This window comes from Lipotes vexillifer, unplaced genomic scaffold (genome assembly GCF_000442215.2).
Source record: "Lipotes vexillifer unplaced genomic scaffold, Lipotes_vexillifer_v1.1 scaffold777, whole genome shotgun sequence".
Taxonomy (NCBI): domain Eukaryota; kingdom Metazoa; phylum Chordata; class Mammalia; order Artiodactyla; family Lipotidae; genus Lipotes; species Lipotes vexillifer.
The window spans coordinates 4379835-4402319 of NW_006784423.1; the positions used below are offsets into that span (position 1 = coordinate 4379835).

Genomic DNA, 22485 nt, shown 5'->3' on the forward strand with positions numbered 1-22485 from the left:
AGAGTTAATGGCTTTCCCTAAAGAAGTAGATCTGAGCAAAATGAGCCAATAAACACAGTCCTTTCCACAAGTACACAACCGTAAGCTTCAAGCGAATGGCCCAAATGCAAGGCATCCTAATTTAAATGTGAGCCACCACATGAAAACCAACTCTCCATCACGGGGTGATGAACCCCACGTTGGCCTCCCACGTGCTGTCCATGAGGTCGTAGGGCGTGTGCTTTAGCAGCTGGACAGGAGGAGAAGGTGGCCACCTTTTGGGTGGCATGTGATACCTCACTTTTTTCCAGAACTTGGTCTTTGCACACTGTGACTGCTCTGTGAAGTCCCCACTCCACTGGACGGCCCCATGCTTCTGTTTGATGTACTGAATGGACTCTGGCAAGGTTGTATAGTCCTTGACTTTCTCCAGTTCAATCAGGATGACCTTTATCCCATCCTGGATGAGAACATTGTAGACTGCGATTTGTTCTTCTGACATGTTCCTTAATAGGTCAAGGCTCAGCACTTTGGGAACTATGATGATGACCAGTCTTCTGCATAGCTTAATATTTTCATCAGTGACATTGACCACAGCTGGAAATAAAGAAAGAGGATGCAGAACATCTCATGATTAAAAGAGCCACAGACCATGCACTACTCAGAACAAGGATCTTATCATGTCTAACTTTGGGTCTCCAAACTCAGCTAAAGGTCTGGTATATATTAGAGGATAAATACTTTTTAAAAAGCAACAGACTTTTAAAGGATAGGACACATGTAGTTAGCTCAACTGTTGTACTAATCTTTATTTGTGTTTTTCTCTTGTGCTTCATAGCTATTTAAATGACCAGGACTTAAAAGACTAACTTGAAACCAAATAACATATCCTAATGATTTCTTGGGAAGGGGAGGGGAAAGTTCTTGAAATATCCAACTAGGGATAAAACTTGGTCTTGTTTCAAAACAAAGGCCAAGTTTTATATCCTCCTTACTCTTAGGATATAAGAATAGACTGTAACCTCCCCAGGAGCACTTCCTTCTTCTCTTTGGTTTATTTTAATATTTCTAGTGCCTACAACATTACCTGGCACATAGCAGGTGCTCAATAAATATTTGCTGAGGAAGTGAATGAATGAATAAATATTGATATGCTTATGAAATGAGAGCTCTTCTGTAGGTTTATAACAAGCACTGGATCACATTTTCATTTCCTCATGGAGGATGATTTCATAACTTGAAAAGATGTGATAAGCTATGGATAGGAGCAGCCTACAAATCCAAAGTTCTTAGAAACCTTTTAAAATGACCCAGAGCAGGCCACTAGGTAGTAATCTTGATTTCCTGGTGATATTTCAAATATCAGCTGTTTACTGTATCGCCTTCTAAGAAAGAGAAGGTATAGGATAAGACAGATGTTTTCATCTATTGAGTATATAATATGTGCTAAGCTCCATACTGGTCCCTACTCAGGTTTCACCTCATTTAATTCTCTCAACTGAGTCAGGGAAGCATTCTCAACCCCATTTGACAGACGAGACAACTGAGGTTCAGTGATGTTAACTGCATTTCCCAAAGCTACTCTCCTATTAAAAGGGGGAAATAAATAACTTCTATTTTATTTAGGTAGGGCAGGGCTGGAGAGAGTTGAAGTTTAAAAAACCAGCCTTAAACATGAGCTCTTTTACAAATTCAAATTGACAGAAAATACTCAGCGGTTAGTCTCAAGGATGTGACAGCAAATGACCAGTTGTCCCTTTTTAGTCTCTTGGCCAAGGCTGTGTATGTCATCATCCAGCGGTTCATACAAATGGGTCAACCATATCCTTACCCAAAGTGAAAGTCACATGATTTCAACCAGGAATCCCAGTTATCCTGTTGTAGGGATGAGCCTAATGAGAGAAGAAAGCCTGGTCCTACCTCCTCACCTCTGGGGCTGTGGGCAGGGGAGTGAAAGGCTCCCTGTGGTTCTGTGGGAAAGGCAAGCATAGCTCCTTCTGTTTGTAAAGTCAAAGAAGAGAGAGGTTCCTTTCCATTTTTTTTTTTTTTTTTGGCTGCATTGCAGCATGTGGGATATTAGTTCCCCGACCAGGGATCGAAACTGTGCCCTCTGCAGTGGAAGCACATAGTCCTAACCAGTGGACCATCAGGGAATTTCAGTTCCTTTCTGTTTTATTCATTTCTTATTTTTATACCTCATTTAAAACATACCTTGTCCAGGAAAGTCATCCCTGCCAACTATAAATAACTTGTATCCACACTGCCTCTCCAGCACCTCGGGGAGAATCTTCAACACCAGAGTGTCCACATCATGGCTCTGGCTTTCTCTTTGAGGCTTGGGGTACAAGATGTATGCATCATACAGCTTCCCATCTGAAAAGGAAATGGGACAAGCTCATGAAATTATTCCTACCAAATTATGTGAACAAAGTGAAAATCTGAGTTGCTATCATGATGTCTTTTTCCTTGGGTTCAATGACTTCTGGGTGCCCAGTTGGCTGACTCATTGCCAAGCACTGCATCTCATTCTTTCAATACTTTAAATTTTCACTCCAATCTCTTCTTTCATGCATAGTTGTTTGAGGATAAGTTGAATGTAATTCATCTTTGTTTCTCTAGAGGTAAGGTGTCTTTTTCCCTGGCTTCATTCAGAATTTTTTCCCTATCTTTTATTCTGTAGTTTGAAAATGATATGCCTAGGTATAGTTTTGTTTGTTTGTCTTTGGTATTTATCCTAATTGGAGTGCTCTGAGCTTCCTGGATCTGTGGTTTGGTATCTGACATTAATTTGGAGAAATTCTCAGTAATTAGTGTTTGAAATATTTCTGTTCCTCTCTTTCTTCTCCTACTGGTATTCCCATTACATGTATGTTACACTCTTTGTAGTTGTCTCACAGTCATTGGATATTTTGTTCTGTTTTTTTGTTTTTTTTTTTCCGGTCTTTGTTCTCTTTGCTTTTCAGTTTTGGAGGTTTCTACTGAGGTATCCTCAAGCCCAGAGATTCTTTTCTTAGCAGTGTCTGGTATAGTAAAAAGCCCATCAGAAGCATTCTTCATTTTTGTTTGTTTTCTGCTAGCATTTCTTTTTGGTTATTTTTTACTATTCCCATCTGTTTACATTGCCCATCTGTTCTTGCATGCTGTCTACTTTATCCTTTAGAGTCCTAAGCATAGTAATCATCGTTGTTTTAAATTCACAGTCTGATAATTCCAACATCCCCACCATATCTAGTTCTAATGCTTGCTCTGTCTCTTCAAATTGAGGGGGGTTTTTTGTCCTCTAATAGGCCTTACAGTTTTTCTTGATAGCTGGATGTGATCTACCAGGTAAAAGGAATTGTTCTAAATAGGTCTTTAGCAACATGTGGTGAGGAATGGAAAGAGGGGAAGTATTCTCTAGTCCTATGATTAGATCTCAGTCTTTTAGTGAGCCTATGCCTCTGGACTATGAAATTCACAAACGTTTCTCAGTGTTTTCTCCACCCTTAGGTTGGGCAGGATGGCTAGAGAGGGCTGGAGTTTGTTATTTCCCTTTGCTCAGGCCAGTCAGGCCCCTGATAAAACCCCAGCACGTTAGGCTCTCATTAACTAGTGTATCCTGAGGGAAGTCCTTGTTAAGAACGGAATGCTCTGGTGTCTTTTTCCCCTCTCCCTCTCCCCTTTCCCCTCTCCCTGCTGGAAGCACATAAAGGAATTTTTCTCTGATATTTACCATCAGATCTTGGTCAGGCTCCTGGAAGTAAAACTCAGGAAAGTGTGAGGGCCCCTTTATGATTGGGTCCCTGAAGAGGGTTCCCAGACCCAATTGCAATATGTGTGTGTGGAGGTTTCCCCACACCAACAAGCAATTCTTGGATGCCAGCAGGGTGCCTAAGAATTCAACTCCATTCTGACACTTTCTACCCAGAGATAGAATCAGATTGCACAGGGAAAGGGCTCAGTCCCACAAGATCACATTCCACTTCAGACGCCCAGTTGTTACCTGTGCTTTTGACCAAGGCGCTCCAAACTGGAGGTTCCAACGACTCCCCGCCACCACCTCAATGTAAGCAGCTCCTTGCAGGAAGCAGCTCTTTGCAGGAGGCCCTTTTGTCCTGTCACTGTAGCAAAGCTATATTTTAACTTAACCTTTATACCAGGTGCCTCCATGCTTAACTAACCTCTGGCCAAAGCACACCTTTCAAATCTTTTGATCACACAAGGCCTCACCTAACCTGTTGATTCTATTCTTAGAAGTAGAAATGAAGAATAATTAACAGATGACTACATCTCTTCCCCAGCTTCCCCTTCAGTAATCTCACAAGCAGACTGTGTGAACAAGATAGCACTAAAGAAAGATCATGCAGAGTCAACAAGCCTGCAAGCAGTGGGAGATGGTGAAGAATATGACCCCCTTTCTCAGTGATTAACTGAGATTATTTCCCCTTTTCCCTCAACACTTTCATGGCCACGCAGAATCTTTGGAGTTGGTTCTGGGACACCAGTCCACATTCTCCCCTGGTTGCTGGCCTCCTGAATAAAGCAACATTTCATTTTCCAACCAACCCTTGTCTCTCGAGTATTGGCTTTCGAGCGATGAACAGCCAAACCTGAGTTTGGTAACACGAATTCAGGATACCAGTAGCAAGTCCAGGGTGTTACCTGTACTCCGGACCAATTGGCTATAAACCAGATTCCCACGACCCCCTCCTTGGGTTCGATTAATTTGCTAGAACAGACTCAGAGACACATGTTACTTACTAGACCACTGACTTACTATATAAAGATTTTAAAGGATATGAAATCAACAGCCAGATGAGGAGATGTACAGGGCAACGGATGGAGAAGGGGTGCAGAGCATCCATGCCCTCTCTGGGGGGCACCACTCTCCCCAAACTCTACCTGCTCACCAGCCCAGAAGTTCTCCAAAGCCTGTCCTTCCAGGTTTTATGGAGGCTTCATTACATAGGCTTAACTGATTAAATTAGGAGAAGGAAGTTTCACAAAGCTCATCCCTGATTCATCCTGTGCAACTGTGTCAGATGGTATTTTCCAAAAATAGCCCCAGCAGTATTTCCAGTCCCATATGTTCTCTCTGCACTTTGCCACACCCCACAAAGAGGCAGAATCTATTTCGCCTTCCTTAGAATTGGATAAGACTCTGCAGCTGCCTTGACAGATGAACAAGGTAGAATTCAGGGTCTGAGTCATTAAAAAAATAATGGCTTCTACCTAGCTCTGCTATTCTTGAAACACTAGCCCTTGGAAGCCATCGCATGCTGTGAGGAAGCCCAGTGTAGTAGCCCCCATTGAGAGATTATTTGGAGAGGAGCCCAGGCCACCAGTCAACAGCCCAAATCAGCTGCTTGTCTTCCAGCTGAAGCCCCAGGCATCATGGGGCTGAGACAGGCCACCTCCGCTTTGCCCGTCCACACTCCTGACCCACAGAATCCATAAGCAAAATAAGTGGTGGTTTTATGCCGTAAAGTTTTGAGGTAATTTGATTCCCAGCCACAGTAACTGGGCCAGAATTGGGGAAATAACAATGAATAGCAACAAATAACAATGAGGTGGACTACTCCCCGCAACTGTCTACATCATCAAGAAAATTACAGAGACACAGACCTACTAGTGAGTTTCCTAAGGAAAGTGGGCCCTGCTCTCTCTGTGTAATGGTGGGGAAACAGGGCATCCAGGTTCTGGTGAAGTTCCTTTCATTTTCTAAGGAGATTCATCCCTACTTTTGATGTTAAAGCATCTGCGTACACCTTCATTGGCTGTTGGCAAAAAAACAGTCATTTATTTGCCCAACTTTAATGTTTATGAAAGCTGCCTAAAGATTATTTGATTCCCTACTTCTCTCAATACGACGTTGCTAAATTTTAAACCTGATCAAACTGGTCCCGTGGAAAAATCAAATGGAATCAATTTGACCTTCAGGTAAGTGCGCTAACTGAATTGCATGAGTTTTTGGCATTTTTGCCCTAGCATGAAGACACTGGGAGAAAAGGCACATTAAACATGCTTTTACATTTACCATGGGAATTTTGTTGCAAGCAAGGTTCATTACATCACATGCTTTAAAAACAAAATCTCACTACAAAACAATTTTCCTGAGGGATTGGCCCAGAAAAAGCCATGTGCTCTCATGAGCGAATGAAAAGTTTGTGTAAACAGTGCCATGAACCTTGTCATGGCTTTGCCTTCACTTTTAAAGCAAGAGCATCTTTAAAAACCATCCAAGGTGGGTCATTAACTGTCCCCTGCCCTGCTTATGTTATCATTCTACCCTTTGTTCACTGCACCTGTTTTGTTTTTGTTTTTAATTTATTTTTGGCTGAGTTGGGTCTTCGTTGCTGCGTGCAGGCCTTCTCTAGTTGCGGTGAGCGGGGGCTACTCTTCGCGGCGGTGCGCGGGCTTCTCATTGCAGTGGCTTCTCTTGTTGCCGAGCATTGGCTCTAGGCGCATGGGCTTCAGTAGTTGTGGCACGCGGGCTCAGCAGTTGTGGCTCGCGGGCTCAGTTGCTCCACGGCATGTGGGATCTTCCTGGACCAGGGCTCGAACCCATGTCCCCTGCATTGGCAGGAGGATTCCCAACCACTGCGCCACCAGGGAAACACTTGTTTTTGTTTTTAATCGTCTGTTCTACAGGTGCATTCCCCACAAACCTATTTGGAATAAGGTGAGGCATAGACACATCTCTCATGTAGATTTGTAAACGAATCCTTATATTTGTGTACACACATATGCACATGTGGGATAAGAATTTTTAAACTCCCTCCTGTGATTTAACAGACAATACACAGAGCTCGTGGACTTAGCCAGGCCTGTCCATGACTCAATAAAACTGTGAGTTATACATACCTCACTATTAATCACAGCTGCAGCTTGACTAATCTGGTTGGAATAAACAACTTATCACGAGAAGGACACATGTTCTCTCTCTCCCTCACTTGTATTTGTTGTCCATTACTCCATATGTTCTCAACTAACCAGAAAATATCCTCAAGGAACACAAAGCTGGAAACAGCCTCTGGGACTCATCTCGAGGTCTCATCACTAACTCACTGTTGGAGTCACACTCAAAGAGGACTCACAGGGCAGTTCTCAGAGCCTGAGCTGGAGGAAATTTAATCACAAAGGGTGCGTGTACTTTTCTGACTTAAAAGGAAGAAGACTGCCGGCTGACTGTAGGTTCCCATCTCCAAATGCTCAGCCTGCCGGTACCAAATCTGGGCAGCAGCCCGGTCTGAGCAGAGGGTGGGGCTCCCTGAGTCAATCAACCGTCCAGCTTCCCCTGCTCAGGGTGAGGCACAATTCCTTTTTTCTCTTCCTGCTACACTTGACCTCACTCGTGGCGGTTTCACCACACACTCAGCATTCACGCTCCGGGGATCCCGGTTGGTCAGGGAGGGAGTTCCGGGGACAGCACTGAACCCACGCAGTCCCCTGTCAGTCAACAAACAAAGCATCTCTGTGTCAGAAAAGACAAGCAGCAGTGCTGCCCTGAGGTCTCTTCTCAAACAGATGCAGGAGGACCACAGGCAGAGGTGGGCTTATGCAGAGTAGGCTCTACAGGGGCCACGGCCCAGCTCAGCGCCTGCAACACTAAAAGAGCTTCAGGCTGCATTGGACATGCAACGCCGATTTCCACAAGTGAATTGTGCCATCAAAGAAAAAAAAAACAGAATCTGTTTTTCCCAGGTTGCTCAAGGGCCGCCAATTTTGAATTCTGAAATTTAACTTAAACTCCAAGTTAGGATACTTACGGTTTATCAAACATGTGGACAAACACGTGGTTTTATATGCTAGGCAGGCACTTAGTGTGACTACCACCCTTCTGTGTAATAGGGATTCCTAAAACGTGCTGGGACTCACCCCACCTCCTTGAGTTCCCATCAACACTGTAAGTCTATGGACTTGAAAGGGATACGTTTGTGTATCTCCGTGCAGGAAAGCTACACAGAACTCTCTCAGCCACGTGTGACTTTTTTATCCAGTTAGGACACGTTAAAGCAGATGTATTACTTTTTTGCAAGGCCTTGATTGACCACATCTATTCTGAGGTACAAAGAAAATAGCACAGAGTCAAAAGCACAGTGATGGGGGCTTCCCTGGTGGCGCAGTGGTTGAGAGTCCACCTGCCGATGCAGGGGAGACGGGTTCGTGCCCCGGTCCGGGAAGATCCCACATGCCGCGGAGCGGCTGCGCCCGTAAGCCATGGATCCCGGGCCTGCGCGTCTGGAGCCTGTGCTCCGCAACGGGAGAGGCCACAGCAGTGAGAGGCCCGCGTACCGCAAAACAACAACAACAACAACAACAACAACAAATAGCACAGTGATGGGAAATGCCAGATTCTCAGATTTGGGATCACACGGGCACTTCTCTGGTGACTAGCGCTGGCAGGACACGGCTCCCCACGCCAAAATGAACCCCCAGGCAGAGCAGCAGGGGCAGCTTGCTTGGACCTTCAGACATGGGAGCCCCCTGCACCCCAGGACCCTCAGTGCTTTCCTGAGCTTCAACTCCGCTATTCCTACAGGACTCTGTGAGGCAGGCTCTGATCATTGTCCCCTCCCCTCCCCTCCCCTTCCTCCCTCCCTCCCTTCTTTCCACCTATACCTGAGAAAGAGAAGACAATTAAATACCTAAATCACACAGGGAGTAAATGGAGAACTCAAGTTCAAATCCAGGTCTGTCTCTCTCCAAACTTGAGAGTTGGAGACAAATCTTTTTGGGCACCAAGCCCAGGCCCAGAAGGAGCTGCAAACACAGGCAACTCCTTGCTCTCTGTGACATAAATTCTGCATGCACGTGTGCTGTGTTGAAGATGTACCGTGGACAGAGCTCACGCTGCTCCAAGAGAAATTTTTGTCTTTTGCCAACACCAGTGGACGTGAGAATCTTCCTACAACAGTTGCACTGGAAGCCAGAAGATGATCTGCCAGGTCACTCCTAGCTTGCAAGCCTTATGCGATTGTACAGTGCTGGTGGCTATGGGCAAATCCTTTCTCTAAAGTACGAGAAGCCCCAGGGAGATGCTCTCCTCTCACGTTGCCAACAACATGAAAGGCAAGCTAGTAAAGATGATCAAGTACATTCACATTGGTTATACGGATGAGCAGATTCCAGGACAATGCATTTTTCGATGGTTACTCACCTTCTATGGGCCCTGCAGAATGGAAGGCACTTCGATACCAAAGTACAATGTCGATCTTAAAAACGTTGTAGATACACACAGCAGACACCGCCGCGCTGGTCAAGACAAGAAGCCCTCCTATCAAGTAAGCTCGAAAATCTGGAACTACGAATGACAGCAAAAAAATAAATAAATAAATAAATAAATAATAAAATAATAATACTACAAAGAGTCAATTATACACTTAACTTACACAAGTCCCATTACATACGTTAAATGGGTATTAGATGGCAGAGAGGGGAACACTTAATTATTCCTTTACAGTTAAGTAATAGGTATGGGGAGTAGAATAATTTGGTCTTGACCATGACTTTGGGGAAGAAAATGTGCTCTTGGGAATCTGGAGAGGGAAATGCTGCAGACCCCTAGCTCCAGACGGTGGATGTGGCATGGCTCTGACCGCAGGAAGACTGCTCACCTATCAAAGCACACATGGCCAGGTCCTCCTTACTCAACACTAGACTCTCCATAGGTGGAGCCTGAGAACCTTTACTGGGAAAGTTCCCCAGGTGGTTCTGTTGCATGTTCTTGATTATATTACTGTTATAACCGCCTTCCCAGTTACTCAAACTTGAGCAGCAGGACCCCTGTCATAAATAAAGAAACTTCAGTTGCCTCCCCTGGAAGCCATCTCCGTGGCTTCATAAGACTGGCCGAGAGCCAAACTCCCACCTCATCCCCTCTGGGCCAGCAGAGGCCAGGCTGGGCGCCTGTCTGCAAGACATGGTCTCAGGAAGGGCGTTTACACCCTGCTCTGTTTTGTGAGCACATTGCCAAGCAATTAAAGCAAAAGCAGTGGGCGAGAGATGACCAAGTAGAAGAACCAGTTTCTCTGGGACTCCAAGTCCCCTCAAAACATGCTCCTACATATCTGAAAAGAGGAACAGCACAGCTTTCTGCCTCACCACAGCCCAAAGCCGTGCTGTCAAAGAAGGCGGCTCCAGGAAGGAGAGAACTAGAAAAGAGGAAGTGGGAGAGCGGAAGAGAAATCCTCCCCATTCTTAGAATCCACCGCACATCCACCACTTCCTTCATTGGCCCCCTCCCTGGTCCTCCGGTCCCCACTGGAAAGTGTGTGTGTGTGGGAGGGTGGGCGGGAGGGGGGAGGGGAGCTTACTAAAGAGCTGATCACAACCTGCCCTAGGCCACACCATGTTGCAAACATTTTGCAAAGAAATCTCTGTGCGTGCTTGTATGTCTTCAAATACATGGCATAATAAAGCACAATAACTAAAAACACATTCTGTGTCCCCAAAATTAATCCACTGATTAAGTCCCAGCATAGCCAAGTGGATCTGCTCTGCACGCTGGTGCTCAGTTGGTCCTGACCGTGTGTTTGAACCTCTAGCTTCTATCTGTTGGATGGAGTCACCTCCTCCCCACTGCCACCTCCCACTTCTATGCTTTTTACCAGCTCTTGGAGCAACAGTGCCACCTCTCCCCTTGGGAAGACCTGTGTCTGGGGACCTTTACTGTACACATCAGGGATCTTGGCATTACAAATGGTCATGATAAAAAGACCATGGCCACAATATTTGAGATTCAAAAAGCCTCTGGTAAGTAAACAGGAGTGTTGGCCTGAAATTCTTGGGTTGATTATTCACTGCATTCAGGAGTGTCGATACCCCCTGCTCTATAATTGAGCTAGAAGACAATGAAATTCCAAACAGGAAGTTAATGAATAAGTTCAAAGGAAGTGTTGGCTTTGAAACTGAAATAAGTGGAAAACTCTCTGTTGAGACGTCAGGTGCCCTATTGAAGGCCCTATTTAAGGGGGTATTTACCTTTTGGGTCCACATGGCTACCACCAGCCTTAAACTGAGATGGTAGCTGTGAACAAGTGATTAAAGGAAATTCATAGAAGAGCACACCCAACCCAAACAACTCTCTAGACAGCCTGCTTCTGATAATCCAAATATGATTCACATCTGAAGGTGTCTTCAACAAAACTCAGGAAGTCCAACGGAGAAGTTGTAACCTTACTTCAGGTCCCAAGGAAACCAACAAGAGGCTTGGATTTAAGAGGGTTTGTTCCTAAGAATTTAGGGAAAACAAAACAGAGTGCACATGTCCAAATATACATTGCATGTGAGATATGTAATAAGTGTTGATAGGAACAAAGATGAATTTAGTAAGCGTAGGTTTCCTAACTAACCTAAAACAAAGGAGATTAAGGACATGTCCCCTCTCCTGTATGATCAGCAGGTGTTAACTGATAACATCATTAGTTGCTCTGAGCCTGGACTTTGCCTCAGAATCCTACTGAACACAGTGCTTCCACGTGGTTATTACCTATAAGCCAGTATTGACATAGAAATTGACACTGGTCTTCCTCAGTCTAGGTTGGGGCAGATTTCAGTTATAACCACTTCAGGTCTTGTGCAATTTTCAAGACTTCCCACAATCAGGTTCCCCTCTTTTCTCTGGTGTGGACCCTGAGGCACTCTCTCCAGCAATTTTACTCCTAATGATGTATCACAAAGGAATGCTTCTACATAAGCACCAGGACCGATACACAAGAATTTCCATAGCATCATGATTTGTTAACAGTCCCAAACTGGAAACAACTCAAATGACCACATAGTTACAGTAGAATGGATGCACTGTAACCTAGTTATTCAATGGAACAGGATTCAGCACTGAAAATGAATGAATGTCTGCTACACGCTACATCACTGTTGCCTCAGTGAACCCCATAAACCTAAGAAGAGAAGCAACGCATCAAAGAAAACCTACTATGTAACTCTCTTTATAGAAAGTTCAAAATCTGTACAGTAAGCAGTTGGAAATGCAGAGTTGCCACGTGGGAAGGGAGAATGTCATTGGAGATGTGGAATTTGTTTTCACGCACACAGGGATGACAGTTGAAACCATGAGGAAAAGGGATAGTATCAGAGAGGAGGGTATAGAAAGAGTGGCTCTGAGGATAGAATCTCAAGAATCACCCAGATGTGCCATAGAGGGAGATGGGATGCACATGACTGATTGGGGGAAAGTGATCCCAAATGACTTTCTATGACCTTTCCCGATACATTTAAGAATTGAAAGTTTTTCTCGAGATTATGATTTCATCCTTCACTATTTACTCTCTGGTTCCATCACCTCCAATGGATAATCAACACACTCTGTACAGTGTTAAGTGCACAATCTGTGTACACACATGGAATTTGAAGACTTCCTGCTCAAATATCGGAATTCAGCCTCTACAGATAATTTTACAAAGTTACATGATAAAAATATACATTAGCACTTTATTTTTACATCACATGGTTGATAATAAACAACCTAAAAGCTGAAAAGCACAAGTACATGATTATAAAAGTTGAGCAAGCAGGTTTAATAAAGGAATACTTCTGTTTTCTAGAGGTCTGATGCATAAAATCTCAATGCATATTAATAGGGAGCTTTCTAATGACACTGTAGTGAAGCCACAGCCTGACCCCCAAGAACATGATCAGACAGGGTATCAGCTTTTATCTAGATTTCATATTGAGTTTCCCTATTTAATACCACTCTGCTGCCTCACACCAAACATTTAAAGTCACTCCTCTTTCATTTGTGTTTCCTTGCCATCCCCTGTAACACTCTGAGCAGAATGCATCCCACTAGAGTATTACCTGGGAGTTTTAGTATAACGTAAGCTGCAGACACTCCAGCATGGCATGTGAAAGGGTGGCCATAATCTTCCATTTTCACTTCTAAGAAGGTTATGTTCACTGTGTAAAAAATATGTCCTTGAAAAACAGTGTAGTTTCTATGAAAGAAGAGCCAGTCATTAATATGTACAGGAGTTGTATTTAACCAACATATTTTATAACCTTTTGTCTGGAGAATAAAGTTCTTTCCTGGAGAACACTTGGGACCATCATTTCACCCTAAGAATACCCTGCTGGCTCAATGAGGTGATGGATTGTGTAGCACCAAATTTGCATTTTCTTCTGGACAGTGATGCAGAAGTGTAGTCCTTTTAATTAGAGACACCATCCTCAGCCCACAGGGGCTTCCCCTATCTCTCTCCACTCATCCTAACCTACCTCCACTGCAAAGCCCAACACAAGTTCTTCTGCCTTTTGGCTTCATTAGTCTCGTTCCATACCACTCAACTTAAACCACCATAAATTGGGTTTACGCCACTCCATTAGCTAATGGTCATGCATCGTCTCTCCCAAGAATCCCTGTGTTGTGGCCATTTTGCTATTTAAGCCTTGAAGGCCCATGGCCTTCCTAAATAGGAATGAGACTCATTGAAAGGAGTAGCGGAGAGAAACTGATCTTCCTGCTTGAAGCCATACTTTGTTGTTTTGCCTCCTCTCTCTATGATCCAAGCAGGATTAATAACATGAGCATCTTCTCTGAACCAGATGCTTGACCCCACAGTGCTGAAAAGGGCTTTGAAAGCTACAGCCAAAAGGAGTGAGGGGAGAGACAGTGAGAGCCACCTAAAATAAAGCAGTACGAGCACCAAAATCATTTAGATGGAGAAATTCTTGCTAGGTTTTAGGGAAGCCAGAAAAGCAAAACACCTACTCGATTCCTTCTTGAATTCGTTTGGATTCCTTGTAGTAAACATTGACCAATGTGTTATTGACCCTCCAGCAGCGCGGGTTTGTGTTATCCCATGTGTCTGTTATATTGCAGTCCACGATGAGGGTGGAGCCTGTACAACCAAATTCATAAACACACAATGAAAACACTACCAAAGTGACCTGCTTAACAAAGGCACCTTGCTTCTGAGCCTTGAATATATTTCAATTACCAAAAATGTCCCCCTGAGGTCAATGTTCATCTACTGTACATTATTCTCTCTCTGGATGGAGATGACAAGGACACATGATCTTCCAGGATGCTTATTGTACAGAGACAGGAATAAGCTGTCAAACGTCACCAGCTTCAGACCAATTTTCCCACAATATCAGGGGCACACATACTGTTTCTACTCTCAGTAAACTTAGCAAAGTTTACAAAGTTTACAAAGTATTTCGCACATGTATTCTCATTCAGTCTTCTTATCTTTCAGACACTCCTACAGGGCAGAAAAAGGGCAGAGCTATTATCCCCATCTTATAGATGAGAACACTGAGGTTCAGACAGATCAAGTGCTTTGCCCAAGGTCACACATTAGAGGAAGGAACGAGATGTGACTGGATTCCTAATTCCGAATCCAGTGATATATTTCTACTTCAGCATTTATGACCCCTACCCTTTCCCTCTTCTCTTTATCCTGCCACCACACGCATTCAAAAATCATATTAAATAAATTTAAATTTCATCTTATTTTGCCCCCAAAGACTAATAAATTCAATCTATTTACTACACGTAAAAAATTACTGTACTTCTAACAGTCTACTTTAAGTTTCTTTACTCTAGGTGGTATTGTTTTTTTTTTTTTAATTTGTAAAATATAACACAGTTATGGTAAAAAGTATAGAGTATAAGTGTAAAGTTACTGAATTATTAAAAATAAAAGATCCATATCACCTTCACCTCACCAAGAAAATAGTATATTGCCAAAACCCCAGAAGCCCCCCACTTGCTTTCCTTATTTTATATTTTATCACTTCTTACTCATCCCTGAACCCTGGCTTCCAATGAACTATGTTTAGTTGGTGACGCTCACCCATGCTGTTGCATGACACCCATGCTGTCACCATAGTCCATACAGACAATGGACCATACTAGGTTTTTGTTTTTTTTTTTACATCTTCGTTGGAGTATAATTGCTTTACACTGTTCTGTTAGTTTCTGCTGTATAACAAAGTGAATCAGCTATATGTATACATATTACCCCATATCCCCTCCCTCTTGCGTCTCCCTCCCACTCTCCCTATCCCACCCCTCTAGGTGGTCACAAAGCACTGAGCTGATCTCCCTGTGCTATGCGGCTACTTCCCACTAGCTATCTAGTTTACATTTTGTAGTGTATATATGTCCATGCCACTCTCAGTTTGTCTCAGCTTACCCTTTCCCCTCCCCATGTCCTCAAGTTCATTCTCTACGTTGGCATCTTTATTCCTGTCCTGCCCCTAGGTTCATCAGAACCATTTTTGTTTTAGATTCCATATATGTGTTAGCACACTGTATTTGTTTTTCTTTATCTGACTTACTTCACTCTGTATGACAGACTCTAGGTCCATCTACCTCACTACAAATAACTCAATTTCATTTCTTTTTACGCCTGAGTAATATTCCATTGAATATATGTGCCACATCTTTATCCATTCATCTGTCGATGGACACTTAGGTGGCTTCCATGTCCTGGCTATTGTAAATTCAGTGAACATTTGGTGCATGTATCTTTTTGAATTATGGTTTTCTCAGGGTATATGCCCAGTAGTGGGATTGCTGGGTCATATGGTAGTTCTATTTTTAGTTTTTTAAGGAACCTCCATACTGTTCTCCATAGTGGCTGTATCAATTTACATTCCCACCAATAGTGCAAGGGGGTTCCCTTTTCTCCACACCCTCTCCAGGATTTATTGTTTGTAGAATTTTTGTTGATGGCCATTCTGACCGCTGTGAGGTGATACCTCATTGTGGTTTTGATTTGCATTTCTCTAATGATTAGTGACATTGAGCACCCTTTCATGTGATTGTTGACAATCTGCATATCTTCTTTGGAGAAATGTCTGTTTAGGTTTTCTGTCCATTTTTGTATTGGGTTGTTTCATTTTTTGATATTGAGCTGAATGAGCTCCTTGCATATTTTGGAGATTAATCCTTTGTCAATTGCTTTGCTTGCAAATATTTTCTCCCATTTTGAGGGTTGTCATTTCATCTTGTTTATGGTTCCCTTTGCTGTGCAAACATTTTAAGTTTCATTAGGTCCCATTTATTTATTTATTTATTTCCATTACTCTAGGAGAAAGGTCAAAAAGGATCTTGCTGTGATTTACATCATAGAATGTTCTGCCTATGTTTTCCTCTAAGAGTTTGATAGTGTCTGGCCTTACATTTAGGTCTTTAATCCATTTTGAGTTTATTTTTGTGTACGGGGTTAGGAAGTATTCTAATTTCATTCTTTTACATGTAGCCATCCAGTTTTCCCAGCACCACTTACTGAAGAGGCTGTCTTTTCTCCATTGTGTATTCTTCCCTCCTTTAACAAAGATAAGGTAACCATATGTGTGTGGGTTTATCTCTAGGCATTCTATCTTGTACCATTGATCTATATTTCCATTTTTGTGTCAGTACCATACTGTCTTGATTACTGTAGCTTTGCAGTATAGTCTGAAGTCAGGGAGCCTGATTCCTCCCACTCCATTTGTCTTTCTCAAGATTGCTTTGGCTATTCGGGGTCTTTTTGTTTCCATAAAAACTGTGAAATTTTTTTTTTCTAGTTCTGTGAAAAATGCCATTGGTATTTTGATAGGGATTACACTAAATCTGTAGATTGATTAGGGTAATACAGTCATTTTCACAATATTAATTCTTCCAATCCAAGAACACGGTATATTTATCCATGTTTGTATTGTGTTTAATTTTTTTCATCAGTGTTGTAGTTTTCTGCATACAGATCTTTTGTCTCCTTAGGTAGGTTTATTCCTGGGTATTTTATTCTTTTTGTTGCAGTGGTGAATAGGAGTGTTTCTTTAATTTCTCTTTAAGATTTTTCATTTTTAGTGTATAGGAATGCAAGAGATTTCTGTGCATTAATTTTTTATCCTGCAACTTTACCAAATTCACTGATTAGCTCTAGTAGTTTTCTGGTAGCATCTTTAGGATTCTCTATGTATAGTATCATGTCATCTGCAAACAGTGACAGTTTTACTTCTTCTTTTCCAATCTGTATTCCTTTTATTTCTTTTTCTTCTCTGATTGCCATGGATAAAACTTCCAAAACTATGTTGAATAAGAGAGGTGAGAGTGGACATCCTTGTCTCGTTCCTGATCTTAGAGGAAATGGTTTCAGTTTTTCACCATTGAGAACAATGTTGGCTGTGGGTTTGTCATATCTGGCCTTTATTATGTTGAGGTAAGTTCCCTTTATGTCCACTTTCTGGAGAGTTTTAATCGTAAATGGGTGTTGAATTTTGTCAAAAGCTTTTTCTGCAACTATTGAGATTATCATACGGTTTTTATCTTTCAATTTGTTAATATGGCGTATCAAATTGATTGATTTGCATTTATTGCAAATCCTTGCATTCCTGGGATAAACCACACTTGGTCATGGTGTATGATACTTTTAATGTGCTGTTGGAGTCTGTTTGCTTATATTTTATTGAGGATTTTTGCATCTATGTTCATCAGTGATGTTGGCCTGTAGTTTTCTTTTTTGTGACACCTTTGTCTTGTTTTGTTATCAGTGTGATGGTGGCCTCATAGAATGAGTTTGGGAGTGTTCCTTCCTCTGTAATTTTTTGGAAGAGTTTGAGAAGAATGGGTGTTAGCTCTTCTCTAAATGTTTGATAGAATTCACCTGTGAAGCCATCTGGTCCTGGGTTTTGTTTGTTGGAAGATTTTTAATCACAGTTTCAATTTCAGTGTTTGTGATTGGTCTGTTCATTTTTTCTATTTCTTCCTGGTTCAGTCTTGGAAGGTTGTACTTTTCTAAAAATTTGTCCATTTCTTCCAGGTTGTCCCTTTTATTAGCATATAGTTACTTGTAGTAGTCTCTCATGATCCTTTGTATTTCTTCAGTGTCAGATGTTACTTCTTTTTCATTTCTAATGCTATTGATTTCAATCTTCTCCCTTTTTTCTTGATGAGTCTGGGTAATGGTTTATCAAGTTTGTTTATCTTCTCAAAGAACCAGCTTTTAGTTTTATTGATGTTTGTTATTGTTTTCTTCATTTCATTTTCATTTATTTCTGATCTGATCTTTATGATTTCTTTCACTCTGCTAACTTTGGGGTTGTTTTGTTCTTCTTTCTCTAATTGCTTTAGGTGTAAGGTTAGGTTGTTTATTTGAGATCTTTTCTTGTTTCTTGAGGTAGGATTGTATTGCTATAAACTTCCCTCTTAGAACTGCTTTTGCTGCAGCCCATAGGTTTTCTGTCATCATGTTGTCACTGTCATTTGTTTCTAGGTATTTTTTGATGTCCTCTTTGATTTCTTCAGTGATCTCTTGGTTATTTAGTAGTGTCTTGTTTAGCCTCCACGTGTTTGTATTTTTTACAGATTTTTTTCCTGTAATTGATATCTAGTATCATAGCATTGTGGTCGGAAAAGATCCTTAATACGATTTCAATTTTCTTAAGTTTACCAAGGCTTGATTTGGGACCCAAGATATGATCTATCCTGAAGAATGTGCCATGAGCAATTGAGAAGAAAGTGTATTCTGTTGATTTTGGATGGAATGTCTTATAAATACCAATTAAGTCCATCCAGTCTAATGTGTCATTAAAGCTGTGTTTCCTTATTTATTTTCATTTTGGATGATGTGTCCATTGGTGTAAGTGAGGTGTTAAAGTCCCCTACTACTATTGTATTACTGTCGATTTCCCCTTTTATGTCTGTTAGCGTTTGTCTTATGTATTGAGGTGCTCCTATGTTGGGTGCATAAATATTTACAATTATATATTTTTCTTGGATTGATCCCTTGATCATTATGTAGTGTCCTTCTTTGTCTCTTGTAATAGTCTTTATTTTAAAGTTTATTTTTTCTTATATGAGTATTGCTACTCCAGCTTTCTCTTGATTTCCATTTGCATGGAATACCTTTTTCCATCCCCTCACTTTCAGTCTGTATGTGTCCCTAGGTCTGAAGTGGGTCTCTTGTAGACAGCATATATATGGGTCTTGTTTTTGTATCCATTCAGATAGTCTGTGTCTTTTGGTTGGAGCATATAAGCCATTTACATTTAAGGTAAGTATCTATATGTATTTTCCTATGACCACTTTCTTAATTGTTTTGGGTTTGTTTTTGTAGGTCTTTTCCTTCTCTGTGTTTCCCTCCTAGAGAAGTTCCTTTACCATTTGTTGTAAAGTTGATTTGGTGGTGCTGAATTCTCTTACCTTTTGCTTGTCTGTAAAGGTTTTAATTTCTCCATCAAATCTGAATGAGATCCTTGCTGGGTAGGGTAATCTTGGTTGTAGATTTTTTCCCTTTCATCACTTTAAATGTGTCCTGCCACCCCCTTCTGGCTTGCAGAGTTTCTGCTGAAAGATCAGCTATTAACCTTATGGGAATTCCCTTGTATGTTATTTGTTGCTTTTCCCTTGCTGCTTTTAATATTTTTTCTTTGTATATAATTTTTGATAGTTTGATTAATATGTGTCTTGGCATGTTTCTCCTTGGGTTTATCCTGTATGGGACTCTCTGTGCTTCCTGGACTTGATTGACTATTTCCTTTCCCATATTAGGGAAGTTTTCAATAATCTCTTCAAATATTTTCTCAGACCCTTACTTTTTCTCTTCTTCTGGGACCCCTATAATTTGAATGTTGGTGTTTTTAATGTTGTCCCAGAGGTCTCTGAGACTGTCCTCAATTATTTTTTCTTTATTCAGCTCTGCAGCAGTTATTTCCACTATTCTGTCTTCCAGGTAACTTATCCATTCTTCTGCCTTAGTTATTCTATTGATTCCTTCTATTTTTAATTTTATTTATTGTGTTGTTCATCATTACTTGTTTGCTCTTTAGTTCTTCTAATTCCTTGTTAAACATTTCTTGTATGTTCTCCATTCTATTTCTGAGATTTTCGATCATCTTTAGTATTATTACTCTGAATTATTTTTCAGGTAGACTGCCTATTTCCTCTTCATATATTTGGTCAGGTGGGTTTTTACCTTGCTCCTTCATCTGCTGCATATTTCTCTGTCTTCTCATTTATTTTAACTTACTGTGTTTGGGGTCTCCTTTTCACAGCCTGCAGGTTCGTAGCTCCTCTTGTTTCTGGTGGGTGAGGTTGGTTCAGTGGCTTGTGTAGGCTTCCTTGTGGGGGGAACTGGTGTCTGTGTTCTGGTGGGTGGGCTGAATCTTCTCTTTCTGGTGGGCAGGGCCGTGTCCAGTGGTGTGTTTTGGGTGGTCTGTGAATTTAGTATGACTTTTGGCAGCCTGTCTGCTAATGGGTGGGGTTATGTTCCTGTCTTGCTAGTTGTTTGGCATGGGATGTCCAGCACTGGGGCTTGCTGGCCATTGGATGGAGCTTGGTTTTAGTGTTGAGACAGATCTCTGGGAGAGCTCTCACCAATTAATATTACATGGGGCTGGGTGGTCTCTGGTTGTCCAACATCCTGGACACAGCTCTCCCACCTCGGAGGTCCAGGCCCAACACCCAGCCAGAGCACCAAGACCCTGCTAGCCTCACAGCACAGATGAAAAGGAAGGTTAAAAAAAAAAAAAAAAAAAGAACAGACAGAACCCCAAAACAAATTATAAAAGCAAAACTAAACAGATAAAATCACAGAAACATACACACACACACACACACACACACACACACACTCACAAAAAGAAAAAAAAACAAAAAAACTCTGAACAGACAGAACCCCAAGACAAACGGTAAGAGCAAAACTAAACAGACAAAATCACACAAAGAAACATACACACAGACACTCAGAAAAAGAGAAAAAAAAAAAAAGGAAGAGAGCAACCAAACCAATAAACAAACCTACAGATGAAAACAAACACTAAAAACTAAACTAAGATAAACATAAAACGAAAAACAAATCAAATGCAGAAAGCAAACCCCGAGTCCACAGTTGCCCCCAATGTCCCCCACCTCAATTTTGGGAACACTCATTGTCTATCCAGGTATTCCACACATGCAGGGTTTACCAAGCTGATTGTGGGGATTTAGTCCACTGCTCCTGAGACTGCACAGTGAGATTTCCTTTCTCTTCTTTGTTTGCACAGATCCTGGGGTTCAGCTTTGGTTTTGGCCCCGCCTCTGCGTGTAAGTCACCCTCAGGCATCTGTTCCCCGCCCAGACAGGACAGGATTAAAGCAGTGGCTGATTAGGGCTCTCTTGCTCACTCAGGCCTGGGGTATGGTAGTCACACTTGGGATGCTGGGAGTGCCTGTGGTGGCAGAGGGCAGCGTGATGTTGCAACAGCCTGAGGTGCGCCATGTGTTCTCCTGGGGAAGTTGACCCTGGATCACAGGATCCTGGCAGTGGTGTGCTGCATAGGCTCCTTTGAGGGTGTGGGTAGTGACCTGTGCTTGCACACGGGACTCTTGATGGCAGTGGTGGCAGAGGTAGCAGTCTGTGCCCGCCTCTGGCATCCAAGATGATAGCTGCGGCTCGTGCTCATCTCTGGAGCTCCCTTAGGCAGTGCTTTGCTGTCTGCAGGCTCACGGAGCAGGAAGCCCCTCTCCTCATGCACCCCAAAACAATGGTCTCTTGCCTCTCCGGCAGGTCCAGACTTTTTTCCGGACTCCCTCCCGGCTAGCTGTGGCGCACTAGCCACTTCAGGCTGTGTTCACACAGCCAACCCCAGTCCTCTCCCTGCGCTCCGACCGAAGCCCGAGCCTCAGCTCCCAGCCCCGCCCGCCCCAGCGGGTGAGCAGACAAGCCTCTCAGGCTGGTGAGTGCCGGTTGGCACTGATCCTCTGTGCGGGAATCTCTCCGCTTTGCCCTCCGCACCCTGGTGGCTGCGCTCTCCTCTGAGGCTCCAAAGCTTCCCCCCTCCGCCACCCGCAGTCTCTGCCCACGAAGGGGCTTCCTAGTGTGTGGAAACTTTTCCTCCTTCACAGCTCCCTCCCAGATGTGCAGGTCCCATCCCTATTCTTTTGTCTCTTTTTTTTCTTTTTTCTTTTGCCCTACCCACGTACGTGGGGATTTTCTTGCCGTTTTGGAAGTCTGAGGTCTTCTGCCAGCATTCAGTAGGTGTTCTGTAGGAGCTGTTCCACACATAGATGTATTTTTGATGTGTTTGTGGGGAGGAAGGTGATCTCCACATCTTATGCCGCCACCATCTTGAAGGTCTCCAACATACTAGTTCTGATTCATTTCTCTTACTGTTGCTATATACGCACTGGCATGGTTTCTATTATTTACCTCCTATGCCTATGGCCTATTTGAACTCTCTTCTCTTCTGCATGTCTACCAGGTCACATGTGTATATACCTCATGTATACACACCTGTGTACATGATGAGTGTACAGAATTATCTACCAGTAAAATTGGGAGATCATAGATTATGCCTAGCTCCAACTTGAAATGACATGCCAAGCTGTTTTCTAATAGTTGTACCACCTGACACTTCCATCAGCAGTGTGAGAGTTCCTGTTACTGCACAGACTCCATGATGCCTGGGATTGTCAGTCTATTTACTTTAGCCATCTTTATGTATGTGTCCTGATATCACCTAGTGAATTTAAGTTACATCTCCCTAGATTGCACCTGATTGAGCACCTTTTGAACCTTTTTACTGGCTGTGTTGATAT

The 22485-nt window shown here is 42.5% G+C and overlaps 1 protein-coding gene across 1 annotated transcript in view; it reads right to left on the minus strand.

The window, feature by feature from the left end:
• Nucleotides 1-157: 157 nt before the first annotated feature.
• The window catches only part of IL1RL2 (interleukin 1 receptor like 2), a 46372-nt gene continuing 24044 nt past the window's right edge, over nucleotides 158-22485 (minus strand). Inside the window, exons 6-10 of the mRNA XM_007456834.1 lie at nucleotides 13685-13814; nucleotides 12775-12911; nucleotides 9119-9262; nucleotides 2191-2352; nucleotides 158-576 (exon numbers count right to left, since the gene is read on the minus strand). Of these exons, the coding sequence (XP_007456896.1) occupies nucleotides 158-576; nucleotides 2191-2352; nucleotides 9119-9262; nucleotides 12775-12911; nucleotides 13685-13814 (992 nt within the window). The remainder of the gene's footprint in view (nucleotides 577-2190; nucleotides 2353-9118; nucleotides 9263-12774; nucleotides 12912-13684; nucleotides 13815-22485) is intronic.